The sequence below is a fragment of the Rhinatrema bivittatum genome, chromosome 1, assembly GCF_901001135.1.
Source record: "Rhinatrema bivittatum chromosome 1, aRhiBiv1.1, whole genome shotgun sequence".
Classification (NCBI taxonomy): domain Eukaryota; kingdom Metazoa; phylum Chordata; class Amphibia; order Gymnophiona; family Rhinatrematidae; genus Rhinatrema; species Rhinatrema bivittatum.
In genome coordinates, this window is record NC_042615.1 from 760814689 (window position 1) to 760840054 (window position 25366).

Here is a 25366-nt window from a genome sequence, read left to right on the forward strand (position 1 = left end):
GTCCATCCAATATGCTCAGCAAGTTTGTTATGGTAGTAATTGCCATTCAGTGCAGGTTACCCCCACATTTCTGTTAAGGGTATAGTAACTGCTGCTCCATACAGGTTACCTCCATGCCTTACATTAAGGGTAATAATATTAACAGTTAAAACCAAGCATTGTCAAACTAATAACAAAATTACTGCTAACAACATTTTTTACAGGGTGAGCAGCCTTCTTGGTAATTCAGAAAAGGCTGATTGAATGTGCTTTGCTTTTGGACTTGACTATAAAAGCAGTCCTGCACTTTTTCCCTAATGTCTGTGTTGTACCCTGGACCGTAAAAGTCAGGGCCCAGCATTGGCTGTCATCTGAATCTTATTCCCCTTCCCCCACCTCTCCACCATCGAAGTGAACAGCAATGTTGCAGTTGCATCAAAATCATGAAAGCTAATTGGTTAAGGGTAGTAATCTTCATGCCTTCTTTAGGGGAAGTAGCTGCTGCTCTGAGGTTACCCCCCTGCACCTGATCCTTCAATTCCACCTCTAGCCTTTACGGATCCACAGTGTTTATCTCATGCCTTTTTGAATTTGTTTATTGTTTTCATCTTTATCACCTCTTCCGGAAAGGCATTCCAGGCATCTGTCACCCATTCCATGAAGAAATATTTCCTGATATTAGTTCTGTCATCCTTCCTGGAGTTTCATTTCATGACCCCCTAGTTCTCGTTTGCTTTCCAACGGAAAAGGTTCGAGGATGGTGTGCATCCTTTCAGATATCTGAAAGTCTATATCATATCTTCCCTGCACCTCCTCTCTTCTAGGGTATACATATTTAGATTCTTCAGCCTCTCCTCATAAATCTTCTGATACAGACCCCACATCATTTTGGTCACCCTTCTCTGGCCCTCCTCCATCCTGTCTCTAACATTTTTTAGATTCAGTCTATTCTTGCCTTGTTGCTGAGCAGCAGTGAACCAAACTTTAGCTTCCTTGATCATTCTTGTTTCTCTTTTGATCTCCCACTTCATCCACTATTTGCTGCTCTTTTCTGTTTTTCTCCTGAGGTCGTCATCTTTTCTCCAAGGACAAGCAGGATGGTAGTCCTCACACATGGTTGATATCATCCGATGGAGCCCGGAACGGAAAACTTTTGTCAACGTTTCTAGAAACTTTGACCAGAACACTGAGCATGCTCAGCAAGCTGCTAACCACGCATCCACGCTCCAGAAGTTGTAGCAGGATCAGGGTTCCATGATCCTGATCACCCCCTTCTGGCTCTGTCAGGTCTGGTTTCCGACCCTTTGGGACCTGGCCTCACGTCCCCCAATCTGATTGGGGATGGTTCCAGACCTATTCACCCAGGACCAGAGTAGGCTCTGCCACCCCAACCTGCAAGCCCTGGCTCTCACGGCTTGGACGTTGACTGTGTGGGCCCTTGGCCTTTCGGAAGGGGTGTTACATGTTATTCTGGAGTCCAGAAAACTTTCCAGCAGAAATTCTTATAATCTAAAGTGGAAAAGGTTCTCATCTTTTCCACTTTGACCCCAAGGCGCTTTTTTCCTTGGTTTCGTCCCTCACCAAACCCCCCTCGACGTCTATACCAGATGATAAAGCTGCAAGCAAAGCAGAGGAACTTGCGACCTATTTCAAAAACAAGATCCCGAACCTATTAACTCAAGCCAAGAAAAACAAAGATACTACGCCTTCAACACCTCTAGCTGCCATTCCACCACAAAAGGCAAGCCTTGGGGAATTTGAGCTGACCTCATCCTTAGAGATCGAAAACATACTAAAAAAACTTAAACCTTCTTCTCATCCTCAGGACACCATCCCAACTAACCTCCTCATCACCTGCTCTAAAACCATCTCCAAACCTATCGCCCAAATCATCAACTGCTCCTTATCTCAAGGGCTAGTTCCCGACCCTCTCAAAATGGCAATCATAAAACCACTCCTAAAAAAACCAAATCTCTCTCCAGATAACCCGGCCAATTTTCGGCCAATAGCAAATCTACCCCTCATCGCAAATAAACAATAGCAAATCTACCCCGAATTGCAAATAAACAACTGACAGAATACTTGAGCAACAACAACATTCTTTCCCCTTCGCAATTCGGCTTCCGCCAATCTCGAAGCACAGAAACTCTTCTAATCTCATTAACGGACTCCATCCTACTGAACCTTGAAAAAAGACAACCTTGTCTACTCATCCTCCTTGACCTAACAGCAGCATTTGACACGGTCAACCATAATACTCTGGTTGAGCGTCTGTCAGACATTGGCATCAGAGACGTCGCCCTCGCTTGGTTCAAATCTTTCCTTCAGAACAGGCATTATAAGGTCAAGATCAACAGGGAGGAATCTCAACCAGTCAACTGCAACCTGGGAGTCCCACAAGGCTCTTCACTTTCTCCAACCTTATTCAACATATACCTGCTCCCACTCTGCCAGCTCCTCCGCAAGCTAAATCTTATCCACTTATCCGCTGACGATGTTCAGATTCTGATTCCTATTACGGATTCACTTCAGAAAACTCTGGACTTCTGGAAATCATGCCAACATGCCATCAATAACCTGCTGACAAGCCTCAATCTGATTCTTAATCAAAACAAGACAGAGTACCTTCTCATTTCCCAAGATGGAAACCACCCACAACCTATCACCAACCTGGTCTCACAATTAATCCTATCCCCACAAGTCAGAAACCTGGGAGTTATACTAGATAACCAAATGAATTACAGATCTTTCATCAACAACATCATAAAGGATGGATTTTTTCAAACTACAAGTCTTAAAAAGATTGAGACCCCTCCTCCATTTTCAAGATTTCCGATCAGTTTTACAAGCAATCATTCTCAGTAAAATAGACTACTGCAATTCACTACTACTTGGCCTCCCTGCTAACTCCACAAAACCTCTACAGATGTTGTAGAACGCAACAGCAAGGATTCTAACCAAGACAAACAAAAGAGACCATATAACACCCATCTTGAAAAATCTACACTGGCTTCCTATCAAATTCAGAATACTTTTCAAAGCACTCTCATCAATCCACAAGGCAATACATAACATCGCCCCACTCGAGCTCAAGATCCCTCTTCAACCTCACACCTCAACCAGACCAGTGAGACAAGCATACAGAAACAACCTACAGGTCCCACCGATGAAGACAGCATTAAGTAAAAGAGCTTTCTCCACTGCCGGTCCCAAACTTTGGAACTCTCTCCCATCAGACCTCAGACTAGTGCAATGCCCTAATGTATTTAAAAAAAAGACTCAAGACCTGGTTATTCAACCAAGCATTCTCCTAACTTCAGCGTTTATGTGTATTCCAACTTATGATCCCTTTCATTGGTAACCCCCAGAGAGCAATATTAAAAACCTAGCCTTATGCCCAACACCCGTTCGTAACTCCAGCCTACATTAGGCCCCCATATCTGTTACTTTATGTTGTTAACCCCATTTATTTTTATCCAAGTTCAATCTACCTGTTTATTGTAAGACATCTTCTTGTCATGTTTATTGTTTAGAATGTAAACCGACTTGATTAGTAATTCTGTTACTGGAAAATCGGTATATAAAAGTGCTAAATAAATAAATAAATCTTGGTGCAAGGGACGAGGTCTGGATCTTTTCTCTTGCTCCCCTCCTGCACTCTTAAATTGCCTATTGCCCCTCTCAGAATCTGGTCTGCAGACCACAAGTGAGGGTTCACCTCGGTGCCATTGGGGCATACCATCAAGGTATGGATGGTACTGCGACTTCTTCCCATCCACTCAAGGGACGATTCATGAGGGGCTTATTACAACTGAAGCACCCCACTTGCCCTCTGGCGTTCTCCTGGGATCTCATTGTAGTCCTCTCGCAACTCATGAAATCTCCGTTTGAGCTATTGCGTTCTTGAGATCTGGAGTCCCTTTCCTGGAATGTTATCTTCTTAGTCTCAGTCACATCAGCTCGCAGGGTCGGTGAACTGCAAGCATTCGTGTTGTACCCACCTTATACAAAGTTTTTTCATGACAAGGTGATGTCAGAGTTTCATCTCAACCAGTCTATTGCGTTGCCTTCCTTTTTCCCAAGGCCTCACGCTTACCCAGGGTGAGTGTGCTCTATACACACTGGATTGCAAGAGGGCACTTGACTTTTACTTGGAACAGACAGCGCCTCACTGCATCTCCACTCAGCTTTTTGTCTCCTTTGACAGAAACAGATTAGCAGTCGCTGTCTTTAAACAGATCCTATCGCATTGGCTAGTGGACTACATTGCTTTCTGCTATGCACAGGCGGGCTTGCAGCTTGACGGTCACGTCAAAGCTCCTCCATGTGGGCCATGTCAGTCTCAGTGGCTCACTTGCGTGCAGTTTGCAATCACGAGATTTGCAGAGCTGCGACCTGGAGTTCCCTCCTCATTTTCACCTCACATTACTGCCTGGAGAAGGATGGCCAGCAGGACAGTTGTTTCAGAGAGTCCATCCTCCGTAACCTCTTCCAGCCATGAAAACCCAACTCTCCCTCTGTGGGCCCCATCCTTGGGTGCAGGCCTGCTCCTGTGGTTGTTGCAGCTCTAGTTGTTGTGCACATTGGCACCGGTTCTCTGCTGTACATGTTTGGAGAGGCCTGGAGCTACTTAATCACCCATGTGGGACTACCATTCTGCTTGTACTTGCAGAAAGCAGAGTTGCTTACATGTAACAGGTGTTCTCCAAGAACAGCAGGATGTTAGTCCTCACGAAACCCGTCCACCACCCCACAGAGTTTGGTTTTCTCTGTTTGTTTTATTTTTTCACGAACTCTGTTTATAAGACTGAAGAGGGACCCCATGTGGATGCGTGGTTAGCGGCATGCTGGGCATGCTCAGTGTGCCAGTCAAAGTTTCTAGAAACTTTGACAAAAGTTTTCCATTCCGGGCTCTATCGGATGATATCACTCATGTGTGAGGACTAACATCCTGCTATCCTTGGAGAATACATGTTACAGGTAAACTTTCTTTTAACTTGTGCTTCGCTTTCACAGTCTCTAAGTCATTCTTGTATTTTTTTTAATGAGTTGTGGAAGATGACCTGCTTAGAACCTCATGTAATGATGCACATGATCAATCACAATTAGTATATCTATCTTTGCACCAAGATTTTTTTTGATAATTTTTTATTTTAATAACAAAGTAAACTGTTACAGAATCATTGCCACAAATATCCACTGGAACACTGTCATTGTCAATGAACAAAGTACAACATAAATGACATAGATGAGCAAGTATATTATAATCTAGAACTGGAATTGGAGCTTAGGGATAGACCTTACAGTACGGGTGCTCTAAACAGAGGAAGAGTATATCGACATCTCTTCCCCCCCCCCCCCCCCACAGCAGTGAGCAGCAGGATTGCTGAGAAATGTTACAAATATACAAAGAATCGCATCTCAAAAAAATATAATTGCGATGGAGAAGGTACAGAGAAGGGCTACCAAAATGATAAGGGGAATGGAACAGCTCCCCTATGAGGAAAGACTAAAGAGGTTAGGACTTTTCAGCTTGGAGAAGAGATGGCTGAGGGGGGATATGATAGAGATGTTTAAAATCATGAGAGGTCTAGAACGGGTAGATGTGAATAGGTTATTTACTCTTTCCGATAATAGAAAGACTAGGGGGCACTCCATGAAGTTAGCATGGGGCACATTTAAAACTAATCGGAGAAAGTTCTTTTTTTACTCAATGCACAATTGGACTCTGGAATTTGCTGCCAGAGGATGTGGTTAGTGCAGTTAGTATAGCTGTGTTTAAAAAAGGATTGGATAAGTTCTTGGAGAAGTCCATTACCTGCTATTAAATTCACCTAGAGAATAGCCACTGCCATTAGCAATGGTAACATGGAATAGACTTAGTTTTGGGGTACTTGCCAGGTTCTTATGGCCTGGATTGGCCTCTGTTGAAAACAGGATGCTGGGCTTGATGGACCCTTGGTCTGACATAGTATGGCATATTCTTATGTTCTTAGATAGTAGAAGGACAATGTTAAGGGGAGCTAAACCAATGCGCCCAGAACTTCCCCCAAATATTTGTATTTTTTGAGAGAACCCTGAAAAAAGTGACAGCCTCTCAATGTGGTCTGCCAACGGCCAAGAAAATTTTGGATTTACCGAGAACTGAGACAGAGTCCCAGCAACCTTTAACAAGACCAAATCTGTGCACGTGCTAAGTTCCTTCCCTGAAGTTCGAGAAATCACCTCAAACACATTAACTCAAGTCTTGAACCCTCGGGCATGTCAACCACATATTAAGAAAATATCCTCTTGTGCCATATCCCCTCCAGCAGAGAGTGGAATGAGAGGGATTAATCTTGTGAAAAAGCACTGAATAATAATAAGTATGATGAAGCCTGTAGATAAGGTTTGCTCTACTTTGGCAGATTGGGCTATGTTAAGCTCTTTCCAACAATACCCTTTATTGCATGAAGATTTTTGATGGTATCTTTTTATTGTATCCTCCCATAACGATTAATCTACATATGATTGTTTTCCTGTTTTGCACAACTAGACAGTGCTTGAAGAAGGCAATTGAAGTCACTGAATACCTAGAAACAGAGAGTACCAATGTTGTCCTTAAAGGTGAGACACTTTCCTGCATGCTATGGAGATAATTAATGTTGAAATACCCAAAAGCACCATGATTTGGTTTTAAAGAAATTTAAAGTAGACCTGAGAGGGAGTATGGGGGAGTGTGGGGGAGGAATGGACCACGAGCAATGAGAGCAAGGTTCAAATCTTGTCTATTTCACTGACACTTTTTTAATCTTGGGTAGGGAGGGACAGGGGGACAGTAACCTGCTTGAAAGTTTTGTACCAGTTTGAGCTGTTTGCCTCCCTGTCCCTCCCATTGCAGCCTTCAGGCGACACATGGGTCCGTGTCGGTGGACACACAATAGCATTCACTCTCTTTGAGTATTACTTTGAAGCTCTTGAATAAAAATGATTTACTTATTTAAAATCTATTTCGAATGTTTTTGGTGGACATTTTTCATTACTTCACGCATCTCCTTTGTGCTTTGTATCTTTGGTTGCGTGGACTGCTCCTCCTTATATTGGATTTACAATAGGCCTAATATCATATGAGTTCCAATTGTCTTACTTTTTGCAGGGTTTTATGATTGGCACCACAGCAGTGCATGTAAATATAGTGTGCATGTTATATTTTTATTTCAGAAGACTATATTTCGAATGTCCTTTTTCATGTAAAATCTTATTATAAATGCATAATTTTTAATTGTGTTTGAAGGTTAGGGCTGGGGATGCAAGCTTGTATGGTTTGCCTAGGTGCCTAATTCCCTTGCACCAGCCCTGACTCCACATGGGAAAGCAGAGTTCCATCTGGAGCAGTGTTGTTGTGGGTCAGACTCTGCTGCAGCAGTAATGCATATAGCCTATTTTCTTTTTCTTTAGCACTGTAGGAAGCAGGTAGTATGGATCACTCCTTCTCCAGGCAAAGTAGAACTTAGGGAATCATAAAAGTAGCAGACTGTAGCACACAGTCAGTGATAATGTGCTGGAGTGGGAAAGGCCCTGAGAAGTGGAGGTAAGCTACTGTCATAGAAAGGGGGAGGGAGTGAATCAGAAGGAGATACCTGTGTGTAGTGTTAGTGAGATTTCTGTCTAAGGCAGAAGTTCTCAACCTTTTTTCCATCATGACACACCTGACAGATGATGCACATATGTGTGGCACATTGCGCACTACATTTAACAGCTATACTAAAAAAAAAAAATTCCTAGGTATTTTATTGTTGAAAATGATGCAAAAGAGGAAAAAAATTATTTAATTTCAATAAATGCTTGTAAAATAATATTACATTTTATTTTTTTCACAAATTGTAATCTTTGCTTACTGCATCAGTGAGAAATCTGGGTCTGATATGCATATGCAGCACACAGTTTTTCGATAGACAAACTCTCATGCATTTCACTGTTACCCTCAGGAAGTTGTGACCTCTTCTGGAGTTTATAGAGAGCAGAGTTAGGAAATTTCCCCTTTCAACTCACCATAAAAAAAACATATATTCAAAATATGGTATCCTTTCAGTAATATTACTTCAAAATCCTTTCCCTGCTAGACACTTTGTGAAATAACATGAAAACCAGCTACAAAGACATTTAGAAATTATATAGCATACCAGTCATACCATAAGAGCACTAACATACAGGACCTGAACAGCAACCCATGAAAAAGCAAGACTGCAAATATAGAACACAGTACACTTATTGGAAAAAACAAAGCAAGCCAGACTGCTATAGATCCCTACACAGAATCTACATCCTAGTTAACAGAATCCCTCACATCTGTCAGATATGCAGAATGCAGACTGACCCTTGTCTAATACAGAATAAAAGACCATAAATTAAAATAAACTTATAGAGGAAAAACTGAAACTCCAAGAAGCTGGGGGAACCATGGGAGGGTGGGGGCAGGGAGAGCATGCCTAAACATTTCTGGCTTGGATTGGTGGTGGCAGTGATTGCCAGGGGTGAGGGAAAAGCAGTAACAGGGAGCGGTGATGGGGAATTTGAAGTACCAGCTCCTAACTCTGCACTCTCCTCAAGCAGCAAGCACATGTGGCTGTTATAGATAACATAGGCTTGCTTTGTCAAATTTGTGGTGAGACACCTTCTACCCCTTGGTGACACACTGGTGTGTCCCAACACACTAGTTGAGAAACACTGGTCTAAGGTGACTGGCTGAACTCTTAGATGGGCAGCTGGCTGCCTCAGAGCTGGGGCAGGGAGGCACTCACTAAATGAGCACAAGAGAAGTAGCCCAACAGCAAATGTTTGTGTGTGTGTGTATACCTGAGTCACTGGCTAGCAGTGTGGTTTTCTCATTACTTGGCAACTGGTTCTAAAGCTGATTGGTTGGAAAAAGACTTTAACACCAGACCAGGAATTGAGGATGTATCAGGTTTGTAACCAAATTTGTGGGATGACCAACTGATTGCATGGACAGATGAGGGATTGCAGGTCAGTTTGTTCACCCCTGGTCTAGGATGTGTTCTACTTAAATTTAACTTTTTTCATAAAAATTTAAGTTAGAGATTTTTTTTTGTCTCAATTTTGTCAGACTCTGAATTACATTATGTACCTCTCAACTATTAGCTCGGTGTGCTTTTGGGAGGTATTGAAAAAACTACTACACAACGCACATTAGTTGGTTACAAATACCTTATGGGTTGGTTTTGAAAAAAATTCCCCAGGCTGGCATCTGTCTGCAATCCGTCCCTGAACAAGGGTGTGGATTTAAGACTACTCTGACTAGGGAATTGTTTGGACCTGTCATTTTTTCAGCACTGCATGGACAATGTTAATAGCTGGCTGAGAGAATTACTTGATTTCATGTAAATTGAGCCCAGAAGGCAGAAATGAACCTTAATGCTGATCTTTAATATACTTTTTTAGCATTTCAACAGCCTTGGCTAGTCCTACGAGTCTGATCATTGCAATCTCATTGTGCTGTAATTATCTTTATTTCTTCACCGCCACCAAACTAGTCTGACTTAAGAACATAAGAAATTGCCATAATGGATCAGACCAGGGTTCCATCAAGCCCAGCATCCTGTTTCCAACAGTGGCCAATCCAGGCCATAAGAACCTGGCAAGTACCCAAAAACAAGTCTATTCCATGTTACCATTGCTAGTAATAGCAGTGGCTATTTTCTAAGTCAACTTGATTAATAGCAGGTAATAGATTTCTCCTCCAAGAACTTATCCAAACCTTTTTTTAAACACAGCTACCCTAACTGCACTAACCACATACCCTGGCAACAAATTCCAGAGTTGAGTGAAAAAGAACTTTCTCGGATTTGTTTTAAATGTGCCACATACTAACTTCATGGAGTGCCCCCTTGTCCTTCTATTACCCAAAAGAGTAAATAACTGATTCACATTTACCCGTTCTAGACCTCTCATGATCTTAAAGACCTCTATCATATCCCCCCTCAGCTGTCTCTACTCCAAGCTGAACAGCCCTAACCTCTTTAGTCTTTCCTCATAGGGGAGCTGTTCCATCCCCTTTATCATTTTGGTCGCCCTTCTCTGTACTTTCTCCATCACAATTATATCTTTTTTGAGATGTGGCGATCAGAGTTGAACACAGTATTCAAGGTGCGGTCTCACCATGGAGTGATACAGAGGCATTATGACATTTTCCGTTTTATTCATCATTCCCTTCCTAATAATTCCTCACATTCTGTTTGCTTTTTTGACTGCCGCAGCACACTGAGCCTCCAATTTCAATGTATTATCCACTATGACGCCTAGATCTCTTTCCTGGGTGATTGCTCCTAATATGGATCGTAACATCATATAACTACAACATGGGTTATTTTTCCCTATATGCATCACCTTGCACTTATCCACATTAAATTTCATCTGCCATTTGGATGCCCAGTTTTTCAGTCTCACAAAGTCCTCCTGCAATTTCACAATCTGCTTGTGATTTAACTATTCTGAATAATTTTGCATCATCTGCAAATTTGATTCTCACTTGTTGTATTCCTTTCCAGATCATTTATAAATATATTGAAACGCTCAGGTCCCAATACAGAACCCTGAGGCACTCCTCTGCCCATCCCCCTCCATTGAGAAAATTGAACATTTAATCCTACTCTGTTTCCTGTTTTTTAACCAGTTTGTAATCCGCGAAAGGACATTGCCACCTATCCCATGAATTTTTACTTTTCTTAGAAGCCTCTCATGAGGAACTTTGTCAAATGCCTTCTGAAAATCCAAATACACTACATCTACTGGTTCACCTTTATCTACATGTTATTAACCCCTTCAAAAAAGTGAAGCAGATTTGTGAGGCAAGACTTACCTTGGGTAAAGCCATTCTGACTTTGTTCCATTAAACCATATCTTCTATATGTTCTGTGATTTTGATCTTTAGAACACTTTCCACTATTTTAACTGGCACTGAAGCCAGGCTAACTGGTCTATAGTTTCCCGGCTCGCCCCTGGAGCCCTTTTTAAATATTGGGGTTACATTAGCAACCCTCCAGTCTTCAGGTACAATGGATGATTTTAATGATAGATTACAAATTTTAACTAATAGATCTGAAATTTCATTTTTTAGTTCCTTCAGGACCCCTGGGGTATATACCATCCGGTTCAGGTGATTTACTACTCTTCAGTTTGTCAGTCAGGCCTACCTCATCTTCTAGGTTCACCGTGATTTGGTTCAGTCCATCTGAATCTTTACCCATGAAAACCTTCTCCATAACTGGTATATTCCCAAATCCTCTTCAGTAAATACTGGCCATACCCCCGCCCCGGACCGCCCACGCCCCACTCCTTTTTTTCAAGCCCCAGGGCTTGCGCGCGTCACTGGGCCTATGCAAAATAGGCTCTGTGTGCGTAACCCCCCTGCGCGCGTAAAACCAGCTGGATTTACGCACGCAGGGCTTTTAAAATCTGGCCCTAAGCCTTCATTCTCAACAATCTGGGGATTTTTTTCCCCTATTTTATATTCTCTCTCAACTCTCCGAGCCCAGTCCTGGGCCAGAAACCATGTACAAGGAATCCTTCTGGAACCCTGCAGTAGTGGCCTTAAATCCTGCCACTAGGTGTTTTCATTGTGCAATGGCGAACTGCCTCACCCCCAGAGGCAGTGAGTCCTGCCTCTGCAAAATCTTCAGTCCTGATTCTTCTGGGGAGCAGAAGACCTAAGCCGGGAATCAAACCCAGGTCCCTGCACATAGCAGGGCCCAGAGTGCTACTTTTTTTTTGAGTGCTATACAATAGAGCAGCAAAATTTAGTAGAACTAAAAGTTGTTCTGGCTCTTTCACTGCTATTTAAAAATGGAACCCAATCAGGGAAACAATCCTGGTGGTAGAAAATGCAGGCCAATAGCACATCTGCATTGTAGCCCTATATCATATGGCAGTGAGAGTTGGATCAGATTTCCACAGGGATGAAACCTGTGGAGTTGTGGAGACAGTGAGCGAAACCATTGAAAAGCCTCACATGCACCTCTTGGAAGCTCTAAAGAGATACACATCATAGAAAGAGGCTCGATACCATCCTTCAATCATTGCATTGAATCTACACACCTTGTTGTCCCTTTTCCTGTCTCGTTTCCCTGTGATCTTGACCTGGTTAACATACATGGTCCCACTACTGATTTAACAACAGTTATGTGTTATATGTGCAGTTCATAATAGGTGCCCAAGACACATGAGTTTTAGGCTGTAAGACATGGGATTCTTTTACATAGTTGTTGGTTAGCTTTAAAGGATTTTTGATCCCAAGATGCTAAATCATAAAAAATAAATTCTAAATGAGCAGAACATTTTTGTGTCAGGGAGTGAAAATTTTTACCTTCTTAGTATGATTGTTGGATGCTTTTTTTTTTTTAACCACTTAAACCTTTCTTTCCTATCCCAGAAGAGAGCACCTGGGATCTTTGCTGTGTGATTTCGAGCCTGGTACAGGTGATGATGGATCCTCAATGCAGAACAAAGCTTGGATTTCAGAGTCTGATTCAGAAGGAGTGGGTGATGGGAGGGCATGCTTTCTTAGATCGCTGCAACCATCTACGCCAAAATGACAAGGAGGAGGTACATTTATTGCCATATTCACACTTACATAAATCGATAAGTATTCACAAAAAGAAGCAAGAATGCTGTAAGAGGGTCGAGTAGACTGTCAGGGAGAGAATATGTCATAGTCTAGATGAGCAGCACATGATAAAGAAAATAGAAAAAAAGAAATATTAATAAAAGTTTTGGAGAATAAAGACAGTAGCTAGATAATGAGATAATGGTTACCTCGGACATAGTCACCACACATCAGGGAGTTCCCTTGATGGTTTGTAGTTAATATATTCTTATGTAGGTCATAACCTAGTGGCAGACTGTGCTAAGGCACAAAGACTAAACATGACACAGGACAAGACATCAGTTTGCACAACACTGTAAAATGGGGATTCTCAGTTGTGTTCTCATAACCTCCAAATCAACTTAGCTTATCAGGGTGTCAAGAATGTCTTGCAGCGCATGAGATAAATTTGCATGCATTAGAGACCTCATTGATCTCTTTGTGGATATCCTGAAAATGTGACCCGCTGTGGAGTCACCAGGACAGATTTGGGAATCCCTGCTGTAAAAGGCAAAACTTTTATAGGGAACCATTTTCAAAGCAATTTTCCTTGCTACATGGGCCTTCTGAAAATTCCGCTCGCTCAGTTCAGCTAAAAGTATGTAGAGCATTCTATAGCGTTCTCATTTGTAGCCACATTTAGAAGAGGCACTCCTGGGGCTGTGTTTTACATAGGACTGGAAAACAATGCATCTACATTGTATTTTCAAATATATGCATATTAGTTTCCTTAGAAATTTTATCCCTACAAACAGCAGCTGCAGAGTCTACGAGTGCTTTGTACCTATAGCGGTTTTCAGCTTTCCCTTTAAAAGCTAGATACAAGGTCTGCAGGTACAATGGATCCATGAACTTTGCACCTAGACAGGGATTTGGAAAATTTCCTCCATGAAGGCAGCAACCTTCAGGTACACACACACAATTTCTGTTCCTGTTAAACAACACCAGGGTATTGAGAGAAAACAGTGTAAAAAGGCATCCATTCCAGATAGCATGGAAGGAGACCTGCTGTAACTGCGATGATGATGGTAATTCAGTCTTAACACAGTTTGAATACAAGCATTTTATTGGAAAAAAGATATCCACAAATCATAAGAACAAAAGAACATAAGAACATGCCGTACTGGGTCAGACCAAGGGTCCATCAAGCCCAGTATCCTGTCTCCAATAGTGGCCAATCCAAGTCACAAGTACCTGGCAAGAACCCAAACATTAAATTGATCCCATGGCACTAATGCTGGCAACAAGCAGTGGCTATTCCCTATTGATTAATAGCACATTATTAGCACATTTTTTGTGTTGGCAAAAATAAAGAGGTAAAGTTCCAGGTTCCCTTCGCTGTCCCTTGCTTAGGGTTAGCATATCTTCAGATCGGGAAAACTGCAACATTTCTATGAATAACTTTATTGTTGCCAAGGGGGAAGAGGGATGGCAGTTTTCAGCTTCCTTTGCATCATCTCTTTTCCAGCATTTGCAGAAGTGCTGTTCATTTACATATATATAAGTTTCTCTGGGCATTTCAGTAAGAATAGCAGAAGGAGTCCGGGTAGTGCAGGCACGAATCTGGGACTCTAGGGACTTGTCTAGCTACTTACCAGGGTCTCTAATCAAATAGAAACCTGGTGCTCAGTTAAAACCGAAACTTATAGTAGGATTTAGCTTTCTGGCTTTCATATATACAGCGATTTAACTATTGTAATACACATTTAAGTAAGAGAGAGAAGCAAGTAAAAGGAAGATCAAATATGGTGATTAAGAAAACTGCATTCATGTCTTTCTTTCAAAACCTTTCATAGTACAAAATGCTTAGAAGCATTCTTGCCCTCTTATTAAACTGCTCTTCGACATGACACCTTGCTATCAGGATTGCTGAAAATGATCCGCATTCTTTGTACTTAGGAGATTGTTTGGAAATTTTTTTTAAATCCCTAATTTTCCTTCCCTCCTTCTCTATTTAGGCACCAGTTTTCCTGCTGTTCCTGGATTGTGTTTGGCAGCTGGTCCAACAGTATCCTGTAGCTTTTCAATTCACAGAAACCTACTTGACTGTTTTGTCCGACAGCCTCTACATACCCATTTTTAGCACTTTCTTTTTCAATTCACCTTGTCATAAAGATACTCAGCACCTGGTAAGAGATTTTGCTCCAGAGGACATGAATTTACAGATTCAGTTTAAATGGTTAGTGACTGATATGAAACTGGGAGAATGAGAAACTGATGAAAATAGTTATATTATTTTTCTACACAAGGACTATCAGGGTAGGGCTCTTATACTATGTTTCCAGCCTGCTTTTTTGTAATGTTGGAGGTAATTATTAGGCTTGATTATTATCGAGAGTAGTGCAAACGTGTCATGTAATGCCTTAGCACTACTCCCAACATCTACTCGGGGTTACCTCTGTGGAAACTCGGAAAAACTTGCCAAGCACATCCCATGTCCCACCTGCACAAGTTCCTTACATTGGCAAACTGCTACCCACAAATTGGGTTCCCACTTGTCTCTGGCCAACTACCTGGCCCCACAAGGGTGGTTTCTAGGAACATTGAGACCCCACAAACCCCAGGGTCACATTATATCTAGAAATGCACCTACAGACCAAATATACAAAAAATACTGGGATCATTAATCAGTCAGAAAGAAAGAGCTAACAAACAAAAAACTTTAGAGTGGACATGCCGGAAGGAGTACAAAGAATGAGACAGGATTTAAAGAAGGAAGAGTGGTCAAAGATATGGCAGCTGGGATTCAATGCCAAGAAATGCAGTCATGCATCTGGGGTGTGGTAATCCGAAAGAACTATATGTGTTGGGGGTGAAGGGCTGATGTGCACGGAGCAGGAGAGAGATCTTGGAGTGATAGTGGCACAGCAATAACCAAGCCAGAAGAATGCTGGGCTGCATAGAGAGGAATATCGAGTAAGAAAAGGGAAGTGATAATCCCCTTGTGCAGGTCCTTGGTGAGGCCACACCTGGAGTACTGTATTCAGTTCTGGAGACCATATCTCAAAAGAGACAGAGACAGGATGGAGGCGGTCCAGAGAAGGGCGACCAAAACGGTGGGTGGGTGGGTCTCCATCGAATGACTTATATGAGGAGGTTGAAGAACCTGAATATGTATACCCTGGAGGAGAGGAGGAGCAGGGGTGATATGATACAGACCTTCAGATACTTGAAAGGTTTTAATGATCCATGGTCGTCGTCAAACCTTTTCCATTGGAAACAATTTAGTTGAAACTCCAGGGAGGAAGACTTAGAACCAATGTCAGGAAATATTTCTTCACTGAGAGGGTGGTGGATGCCTGGAATGATATTCCAGAGGAAGTGGTGAAGACTAAAACTGTGAAGAATTTCAAAAGGGCATGAGATAAACATTGTAGATCCCTAAAGGCTAGAGGATAGGAATAAATAAAGCTTAACTGGCACGGAGTGGCAGTTACTACCCTTAACAGAAACGTGGGGGTAACCTGCACAGAGTGGCAGTTACTACCTTGGGAAGGTTGCTGGGCAGACTAGATGGACTATTTTGGTCGTTTTCTGCCGTCATTACTATGTTACTTTGTTGTTAAATAAACATCTATGAACAGAAAAGAAATGTAACTTGTAAACAGCTGACAGGTAAATAAGGATTCATACAATTAACACTATCTAGGTAAGTTTCACTATATTCAGCAAGTGCCTAAAGAGGTTCAGGATAAAGCTGTCCTTGCTAGGATATGTAAAACTTGGTAAAGGGTCTTCTCACAGATCTGGTTCCTCTGTGCTGCCAGCCAAGGCTGAAAACTTCTGGAGAGTTCTGGCCTAGTCCCCACTAGAGCTGGTACTGTACAATAATATTCCAAGGCATTGGCTTCTTGCAGTACAGAATGTTGCAATGTTACACCTACATGTAGGCACTGAGGAGTATGTTTTCCAACTCACTTTGGAGTATACAGCAAGTTAACCTCTTGAGTCCTAGCTGCCAATAACGTCAGAGCACAGCAGGATTTAGGCTGCCACCTGCCCATCAGTTCAAGGATTGCAAGGGAAAGGAGGTCTTACTGGGAAAACAAAAAGGTCTTGGTGCTCTCTAAGAAATCTCAACAGGAAGAAAGATCCTCAGTTTGCCACATTAACTGGCCCATGAATACTTCTGCTTAAGGAGTGCAATTGAGACCAGCAGCTTCAAACCAGAAGTTGCTTTAAGGAGCTTCCTGTCCTGCTTTCACTGCTTGTCTGAAGTGGTAAAGGTCTGCAGTGTGCTATGTCTGGGCTCTCAAGGAGAAGAGGGTGGGAAAATGATGACACAACAGCCATGCAAACTCAGCAGCAGCATTATCTTGATACCCATTAAAACTGTTGGCACTAGTGATGAAGGAAGGATTCGTACTTGCCGGCTTTCTATAACCTTCATCTTGGCAACTGGACTGGATGGTAGGATCCAGTGGATGCCATCTTGGATTTAGGGTTTGCAAACTGTAAGACCCCAGAGCTATGGAATTTCCTGTGTTTTGACATGTGAAGCTGTTTTTCAGCTGCAAAACTGTCCTTTAAAAAAAAAAAAAAAAAGCTGTATCATAAAGCAAATTTTAATTTTTTTTTCACTGAAAAAAGGAAAAGGGGGTGTAGGTGCTTCAATTCACATCTTTGTTTTAAGGGTTAGATAATCACAATTTCCACACAGCTAAACCTTGGAACTGGGGACAGGCTTTACTATGGCTGATAAGAGCTTCAGTGAAGGAGATGTCATATTTGTGGGACCAAGCTTGAGTTTCCAAAGGTTCATACTTTTGCCATGTGGAAGCTGTCTCTGACTCTGAGAACCCAGAAGAACCTCTGGACCGAAGTAGAAACTGCAATTCTGGAACTTTCTGAAGTATTTTCACTGCTGATCCCCTGAGCCAGGAGGTGGTACCATTTGGTCACGTGGATATAACAGAAATCCTAATATCCTTCAGGTTCTCTCTGATTTCAAAGCAGACAAGTGTCCTAAGAGAGGTCCTCCCTTAGTTTTGGCAGCAGAGGCACTGAGGAGCCTGATGTATCCCTCGTGTTCTGGGAATTATCCAGGAATTAAATCCTAAAGATCTCACCAACTTCCGTCCAATATCCAATCTCCCTTTCTTAGCCAAGGTAACGGAAAAATTAGTTAACGCCAGACTTTAGACTACCTCGAAGAACACAAAATCCTGTTCCCAACCCAATACGGTTTCCGAAAATCTTTAAGTACTGAATCACTACTCATATCACTAACAGACTACCTTATCATGGGCCTTGATAAAAGGTCAAGCCTACCTACTGATCCTCTTGGACCTCTCAGCTGCCTTTGATACGGTTAACCACTCCACCCTACTAATTCAATTAGCGAACATCGGAATAACAGGGACAGCTTTATCCTGGTTCAAATCATTCCTGGGGAACAGAGGCTACAAAGTCAAAATACACAACAAAGAATCTCAGTATTATCCTTCATCTCTGGGAGTTCCGCAGGGCTCCTCACTCTCACCTACGCTCTTTAACATTTACCTGCTCCCCCTCTGCCAACTGTTAACCGAACTAAACCTTAAACACTTTTTGTACGCGGATGATGTCCAGATCGTCATCCCCATCAAAGAATCCTACTCTAAAACTCTTGAATTCTGGGAATCTTGTCTTCTAAAAATCAACGAACTCCTGTTCAGCCTTAACCTAATACTAAATTCTTCAAAAAGCGAACTCCTTCTAATTTCTACTGAACACAGTAACATCAACACAAATCTTCCACACAACTTACATATTTCACAAGTAAGAAACCTGGGAGCTATTATTGATAACAGGCTAAACCTAAAATCATTTATTAATCAAACTACCAAGGACTGCTTCTACAAACTCCAAGTCCTAAAAAGAATAAAACCACTTTTCCACTTTCACGACTTCAGAACAGTATTGCAATCAATAATCTTCTCTAAATTAGATTATTGCAACTCCATTCTATTAGGTCTCCCGTCATCTCATACCAAACCCCTTCAGATGGTACAAAACACGGCAGCGAGAATTTTAACAAACACTCGGAGAAGAGACCACATATCTCCAATTCTCAAAGACCTTCATTGGCTGCCAATCCAGTATAGAATTTTATTTAAATCCATAACTACTATCTACAAAGCCATCCATCAATACTCTCCGCTTAACCTTCAAATTCCTTTCAGAAAATATACTTCCTACAGACCCATCAGAGAGTCACTCAGAGAATCCCTACAAGTACCACACTCCAAAACCACTCGGCACATAACCGCCAGAGACGGGGCTTTCTCCACTGCAGGACCGACACTATGGAACTCCATCCCACCAGATTTGCGACAGGAACCCTGCCTTACCACTTTTAGGAAAAGACTCAAAACGTGGTTATTCATAAAAGCCTTTCCAGACACCAACTGAACCATCATTTACCACTAACTTATGCTCAGACATTTTCTTAACTTGGTAATTACCGTATTTTTCGCTCCATAAGACGCACTTTTTTTCCCCCAAAGGTGGGGGGAAAATGTATGTGCGTCTTATGGAGCGAATATAAAAAAAAAACCAAACAAAAATCTAACAAACACCCCCCCCCCCCCGACTCACCCAAGACCTGTCGACTTAATTTCCTACAACCCCCCCCCCCCCCAAGACCTGACAAAATAATTTCCTGCAACCCCCCACCCTCCTGACCCCCCCAAGACCTGCCAAACGTCCCTGGTGGTCCAGCGGGGGTCCGGGAATGATCTCCTGGGCGTGGGCCGTCGGCTGCCAGTAAACAAAATGGCGCCGACGGCCCTATGCCCTCACTATGTCACTGAGACCAACCGCTGCTATTGGTCGGTCTCAGTGACATAGTGAGGGCATAGGGCCGTCGGCGCCATTTTGTTTACTGGCAGCCGACGGCCCTATGCCCTCACTATGTCACTGAGACCGATCGCTGCTATTGGTCGGTCTCAGTGACATAGTGAGGGCATAGGGCCGTCGGCGCCATTTTGTTTACTGGCAGCCGACGGCTCACGCCCAGGAGATCGTTCCCGGACCGCTCCTGGACCCCCGCTGGACCACCAGGGACGTTTGGCAGGTCTTGGGGGGGTCAGGAGGGTGGGGGGTTGCAGGAAATTAATTCGGCAGGTCTTGGGGGGGGTCAGGAGGGTGGGGGGTTGCAGGAAATTAATTCGGCAGGTCTTGGGGGGGTCAGGGGGGTGGAGGTTGTTAATTTAAAGGGTTGGGATGGGGGGGGGGGTTTTGGGGGTTCCCACAGAAAGAAAAATTTTCTGATCTGGGGAGTGGACCGAAATGGCCCTCCCCAGACCCGAAAACAAAATGGGGAGAAAAAAAAAAACTATGCACTCCCCTAATTTGCTCCATAAGACGCCCAGACGCAGAGCCGGTTTAGCACAATTTTTTTTTTTTTTTAATTTTCCCCCTCTGAATCCTAGGTGCGTCTTATGGTCAGGTGCGTCTTATGGAGCGAAAAATACGGTAACTACCTCTCCTCAATAGGGAAATTCATTGACGTTGCAAATGCTATAATTTAGTCCTCACCATTAATTAGCAAACCTGTTGCCTATTTTAAACTACTAGCCCCTTTCTCGTTTCCAAGTTGTCATTCCCCTGTTTTATTGTAACTGCAATCTTTTATGTAATACCTGTTAAAGTTTATTATTACTATTTATTATTACTTTGTGTTTCCTCACCACTTGTTAATTGTAAACCGGCATGATGCGATATCCTTCGCGAATGCCGGTATAGAAAAACTGAAAATAAATAAATAAATAAATATGGATGATGAACCAGTTTATCAAGCCACATAAATAGAATGACTCTTCAGTGAGACCTGCATGAGCTCTTGCACAATGAAAGTCACAGTGGCGCTCAGTCTGGATACAGGAGCCAGAGATTTGATAGTTCAGCTCTAAGAAGCCTCTGCATAGTAAAGAAGCTAAGAGCCACAAAGCTGGCTGCTTTTATTTCATTGCTGTTCAGACTATATTTATTTTGTCAAACAAGGCATCTGAAACATATGAAAGTAACCTGAGATCTAATGGAGAAAAAAATGTGTTTATTCTTAATTAGAAAATGAAAGAAATTGTTGCATAGAGATATTACAATAACTGTTTGAAAGTGAAATCGTTCAGAATTATTAAAGTCCTTTTCTCAGGCACTGGAAATGGATCTTCATGTAGGTGAATGCAGTACTTAATTTCAATAGTTACAGTAATGTTTCTCAGCTTCTTGTGCAACTGAAATATCTAATTTTCTTTAACAAAAAAGTTACAGTAGCTAAATTCATTGTACACCTGAGATTTAATCTCTTGGTCAGAGTTTCTACAGGCATAGTTTTGTTCAGCTTTTCTCCCAAGCCAACCAGATATGTGCTTATTTTGGCAGTCTGGAGACAGCACGGATAAACAAAGCCCCCCTTTCAGTTTTCACTCAGTTTGGGATTGGTCGGTGCAGTTTGAAGCCAAGACCCAGGCTTTGCTCAAGAATCCTCTTTATGCGGAAAAGTCAAAACAAGACAAAACTATACGGAGAGCCACACGGCCCAAAGTAAGAAATCAAGCTGTAGCTGTTATGTTTGTACTTTAATGAAAAATTGTCAAATTGTGGCTCCTAGTTTTCTCTTCTTTAAAAATAAATAAATAAAGGTAAAGACCGATAGGTTTATGCAACTGGCTGGACTGAGGAGCAAAACGGTGTACTGTATAAATCTTTCAGGCTGTTCCAGTTTGCACTGTATACAAGTAATAACCCTTCAGGAAATAGATAACTTCTGGCCATTAATATTTTTTTTTCCATAAACTAACCTTTTACTTTTGGATTACTTACTCCGGTATTCATCTCTGGATTAACTGTTCAATTAGTATTTCCATGACATCTAATCCAGTAGTAATGTACGTCTGCTCTAGACTTACTGGGGTCCATATTAGGCCACTCTCTGGCTGAGCAAGTTAGTCAGATAAACTTATCAGGCTAACTTGGCCGAGATATTCAGCAGTGCTGCCATGCTACTGAATATATTTGTATGTAATAGCTGGATACATTTATCCAGATAACTTTAGACCAGCTGAATAGCAGATCTTACTTATCTGGCTAACTTAGCTGGATAAGGCTGAATATTGGCACTTATTCAGCTAAGCTAGTGTCCAAATATTGAAACGGTGCCATTTAGCCTGATAAGTCTGAATTTATCTGGCTAAGTGGTGCTGAATGTTGGCCTCAGTTTAATTCCACACAGGGTAGTCAATTTCACTCCTGAGTTAGTTATTCCATGAGTATCTATTTACTGATTTAAATGAATGTAAACAAGGTTTTGAATCCTGAAGACGTTCCATAATATAAATGGAATAGAGAACTAAAATACTGGAGTAATTAATCCACAGTATTACAGAAGATGTTGACATAAAAGAACCACATTGTAAATCCAGTGTACAGGAGAGAAGGGTTTGTAGCTCATTGTTCCATGTACTATTACCATTTGGGAGCTAAGAATTAAGCAGGTTAGATTGCTTTTATGTTTACACTTTGTGATGGTGTTAATGTCAAAGGTCCATTCCCTGTACGTACCGGATCAGTCCAGACTCCTGGGTTTTGCCTCCGCACCAGCAGGTGGAGACAGCAAGATTTGACAGGCTCTGCCATATATACCAGGATGCCACCCACAGCCTGTCAGTATTTCTCTGTCTCCAGCACCTGGTACAGGTACAGAGCCCACAGCCTGAAAAAAAAAAGACTGGGGGACTTAAGGATAGTTAGTCAGTGTATGCTTTCTTCCTTTAAGTTTAAAAAAAAAAAAAAAGAGTTCTTTAGCATAGGTTGGAGGAAGAGAACGGTCTGTGTCTCCCAGGGGGTTGCCAGGTCCTGAGGGGACCATCCCCCCTGGTCGAGCAGGTTGCTAGGGGTTGAGGACCCCACTTTCTCCAAGCCCAACTGGGGTGATACTGGGGAGCCCGGTTCGCTCACCCCAGCCAGACCGATCCAGCACTCGTCGAGGGACAGCGCCTGAGGTACAAAAAAAAAAAGTTGTTCGATTCTCCGGCCTCACTGCGGCAGCGATTTTCTCCCCCCCCCCCCCCCCCCAAGTGCTCATTTTATTTCGCGGTTTTCTCTTACAGTTTCAGCCAGAGCAGGCATGCCACAAGGCACGGCCTGCGGCTCCGGAAGCGCACGCCTCTCGCGGGATGGGCTGTGTTCATCCTGCATCCCCGGAGGCGAGGGGCCGGCGAGGGCGGTTCGGGGGGGTGGTCGTTCGGCGGCAGGTGGTCGCGATCGGGGAGCACTCCTCGTTCCCTCCCAAGCCATTCTCGTGGAGCGCAGGAAATCCTGCCATCTTGCCGCTGGCCCACATTGATGCGCCGACTGCAGAGGAGGCCAGGAATTTCCCCGCCCTCTCACCACAGCGCCCGGCTTCGCGATCAGCTTCTCCTGCAGCGGCAGCAGGGGGAGGGAAGGGACCTGATGCAGACAACATGGATACAGAGGACTCCTGCTCCTCTTTTTTCCTCGGGATTTATTCTAGCGATGTACAGGGCCTTTAAAGCCCGCAAAGCCTACAAGAGGCGTTCGCTCCATTCGGAGCCCCAAGGGGTCCCACTCAGGCGGGCGCATCTCGACCGCATCCAGAGGAGAAAGAGGGAGCCTCCAAATCCATGCGGCCTTTGCGGGTCCTTCCTCCCCAGGGAGGACACGTAGTCCTCCGACTCGGTGGACCCTGAGGATCCCTCCCCACCCCCGAGGGGGGGGGGGGGCAGAGGGAGATGGCATTCCGGCGCAGGGGGGTGGCGAGGCAAAGCTAGATTTCTTAGGGGGATGATCCGAGGGTGATACGCCTCTTCCGTCGGGAGGAGCTGGCCCCGCTTATTCCCGCCATTTTGGGGGAGTTAGGGATCGCTACACACCCTGAGGAGTCTCGGCTTGGCTCCATGGATCCGGTGTTGTTGGGCCTGTGTGGCCCCCCTACAACTTTTCCCTTTCACTTCTCCTCGACGGACCTTCTCTTTTGAGAATGGGATACCCCAGAACTGGGCCTGAAGGTCACGAAGGCCATGGATAAACTCTGGGGATCCTGCGGGTGCCGAAGGTGGATGCCCAGGTTTCAGCGGTAACAAAGAGGACGACCATTCCAGTCACGGGCACCACAGCGTTGAAGGATCTTCAGGATCACAAGTTGGAAATCTAGTTGAAGAAGATTTTTTCGAAGTGTCTGCTCTGAGGGCCCAAGCGGCGATCTGTAGTAACTTCGCTTTACGGGCCGGCCTGCGTTGGGTACAACTTCTTCTCGCCAACGAGGGCCTGTCAGAGGACGAAGCCAGGCCTGCTGGTTGTCTCGAGGTGGTCGTGGCCTACAGTGCGGACGCTCTGCACGACCTCCTTAGAACTTCGGCTCGCTCCATGGTGTCCGCCGTCTCGGCCAGACGTCTCTTGTGGCTAAGGAACTGGTGGTTGGACGGAGCCTCCAAGTCTCGCCTGGGTTCCTTGCCCTTTAAGGGAAAACTGCTTTTCGGCAAAGAATTGGATGATATGATCCAGTTACTGGGCAAAAATAAAGGATACCTTCTGCCGGAAGACAGGTCATGTTCCAAGGGTTCCTTTTTGTCCTGGTCTAGATTTAGGGATAATCGTAAGCCTCGGACCCCTTCATCCTCCTTTCATTCGGGAGGGGGTAGACAGCAGGCTCAGTCCTTTTGAGGAAGGCGTTTTGGTAGGCCTGCGTCCACCTCTTCGGCCCCGGGCAGTAAGTCGGCAGAATAATGGCCTGCCGGTCCATCCCTCGGTGCCGAAGGTAGGGGGCAGGCTGTCCCTCTTTTATGAGACATGGTCCACAATCATGACAGACCAGTGGGTACTCTCGGATATAAAACACTGCTACGCTTTAGATTTTGCTTGCCTTCCCAATCCGAGATGTTTTCCATCCCCGTGCGGGTGCGCAGACAAGCGGGAAGCGGTTCATCAGACATTGGTCCGCTTGGTAGACCTGGGGGCTATTGTTCCAGTTCCCACCTTGGAGCAACAAAGAGGACACTACTCCATATACTTCATCGTTGCAAAGAAAGAAGGCTCCTTCTGGCCCATTCTCGATCTGAAGGAGGTCAACCGCTGTCTGTGGATACCACGCTTTCGCATGGAGACCCTGAGGTCCGTGATTGCTTCAGTAAGACCGGGAGAGTTCCTGGCCTCACTGGATCTCACGGAGGCATACCTGCATACTGGGATCCGGAAAGATCATAAGAAATATCTCAGGTTCTTTGTGCTGGGAAACATTACCAATTTTAAGCGTTACCGTTCGGGCTCGCGACGGCCCCTAGAACTTTCACCAAGATAATGGTAGTAGTGGCGGCACAGTTGCGCCGAGAGGGGCTATTAGTCCATCCGTATTTGGACGATTGGTTAATCCGAGCAAAATCCGAGTAACTTTGTTGGTCAGTGAGTCCTACAACTGTTGCACTCCTTCGGCTGGGTGGTCAATACGGCCAAGAGTCACCTCAATCCCTCTCAGTCACTAGAATTTTTGGGAGCATTATTCGACACGCGGCAAGGCAAGGTTTTCCTCTCCGTCGACCGCAGTCGCAAATTATGAGGACAGGTCATGGCCCTTCTGCAGATGCAGACACCAACGGTTTGGGACTATCTGCAGTTGATCCGTTCCGTGGGCTTTCGCACACATGCGTCTTTACAATCGGCGTTGCTTTCCCGATGGAGTCCGATTTCCGAGCAGTTCCATCTCCCATTACCCCTAACGGGCATGGTGAGTTCTAGCCTGGGATGGTGGTT

General features: G+C 43.8%; 1 protein-coding gene across 5 annotated transcripts in view; it reads left to right on the forward strand.

Moving 5' to 3' along the window:
* MTMR12 (myotubularin related protein 12) overlaps positions 1–25366 on the forward strand; it is a 252214-nt gene that overhangs the window by 219433 nt on the left and 7415 nt on the right. For 4 of the 5 annotated variants that reach the window (XM_029579298.1, XM_029579315.1, XM_029579323.1 and 1 more), the window contains 4 exons: positions 6515–6585; positions 12404–12576; positions 14575–14745; positions 20984–21145. In XM_029579298.1, coding sequence (XP_029435158.1) covers positions 6515–6585; positions 12404–12576; positions 14575–14745; positions 20984–21145 — 577 coding nt within the window. The remainder of the gene's footprint in view (positions 1–6514; positions 6586–12403; positions 12577–14574; positions 14746–20983; positions 21146–25366) is intronic. The other variant, XM_029579307.1, reaches the window with a different exon arrangement.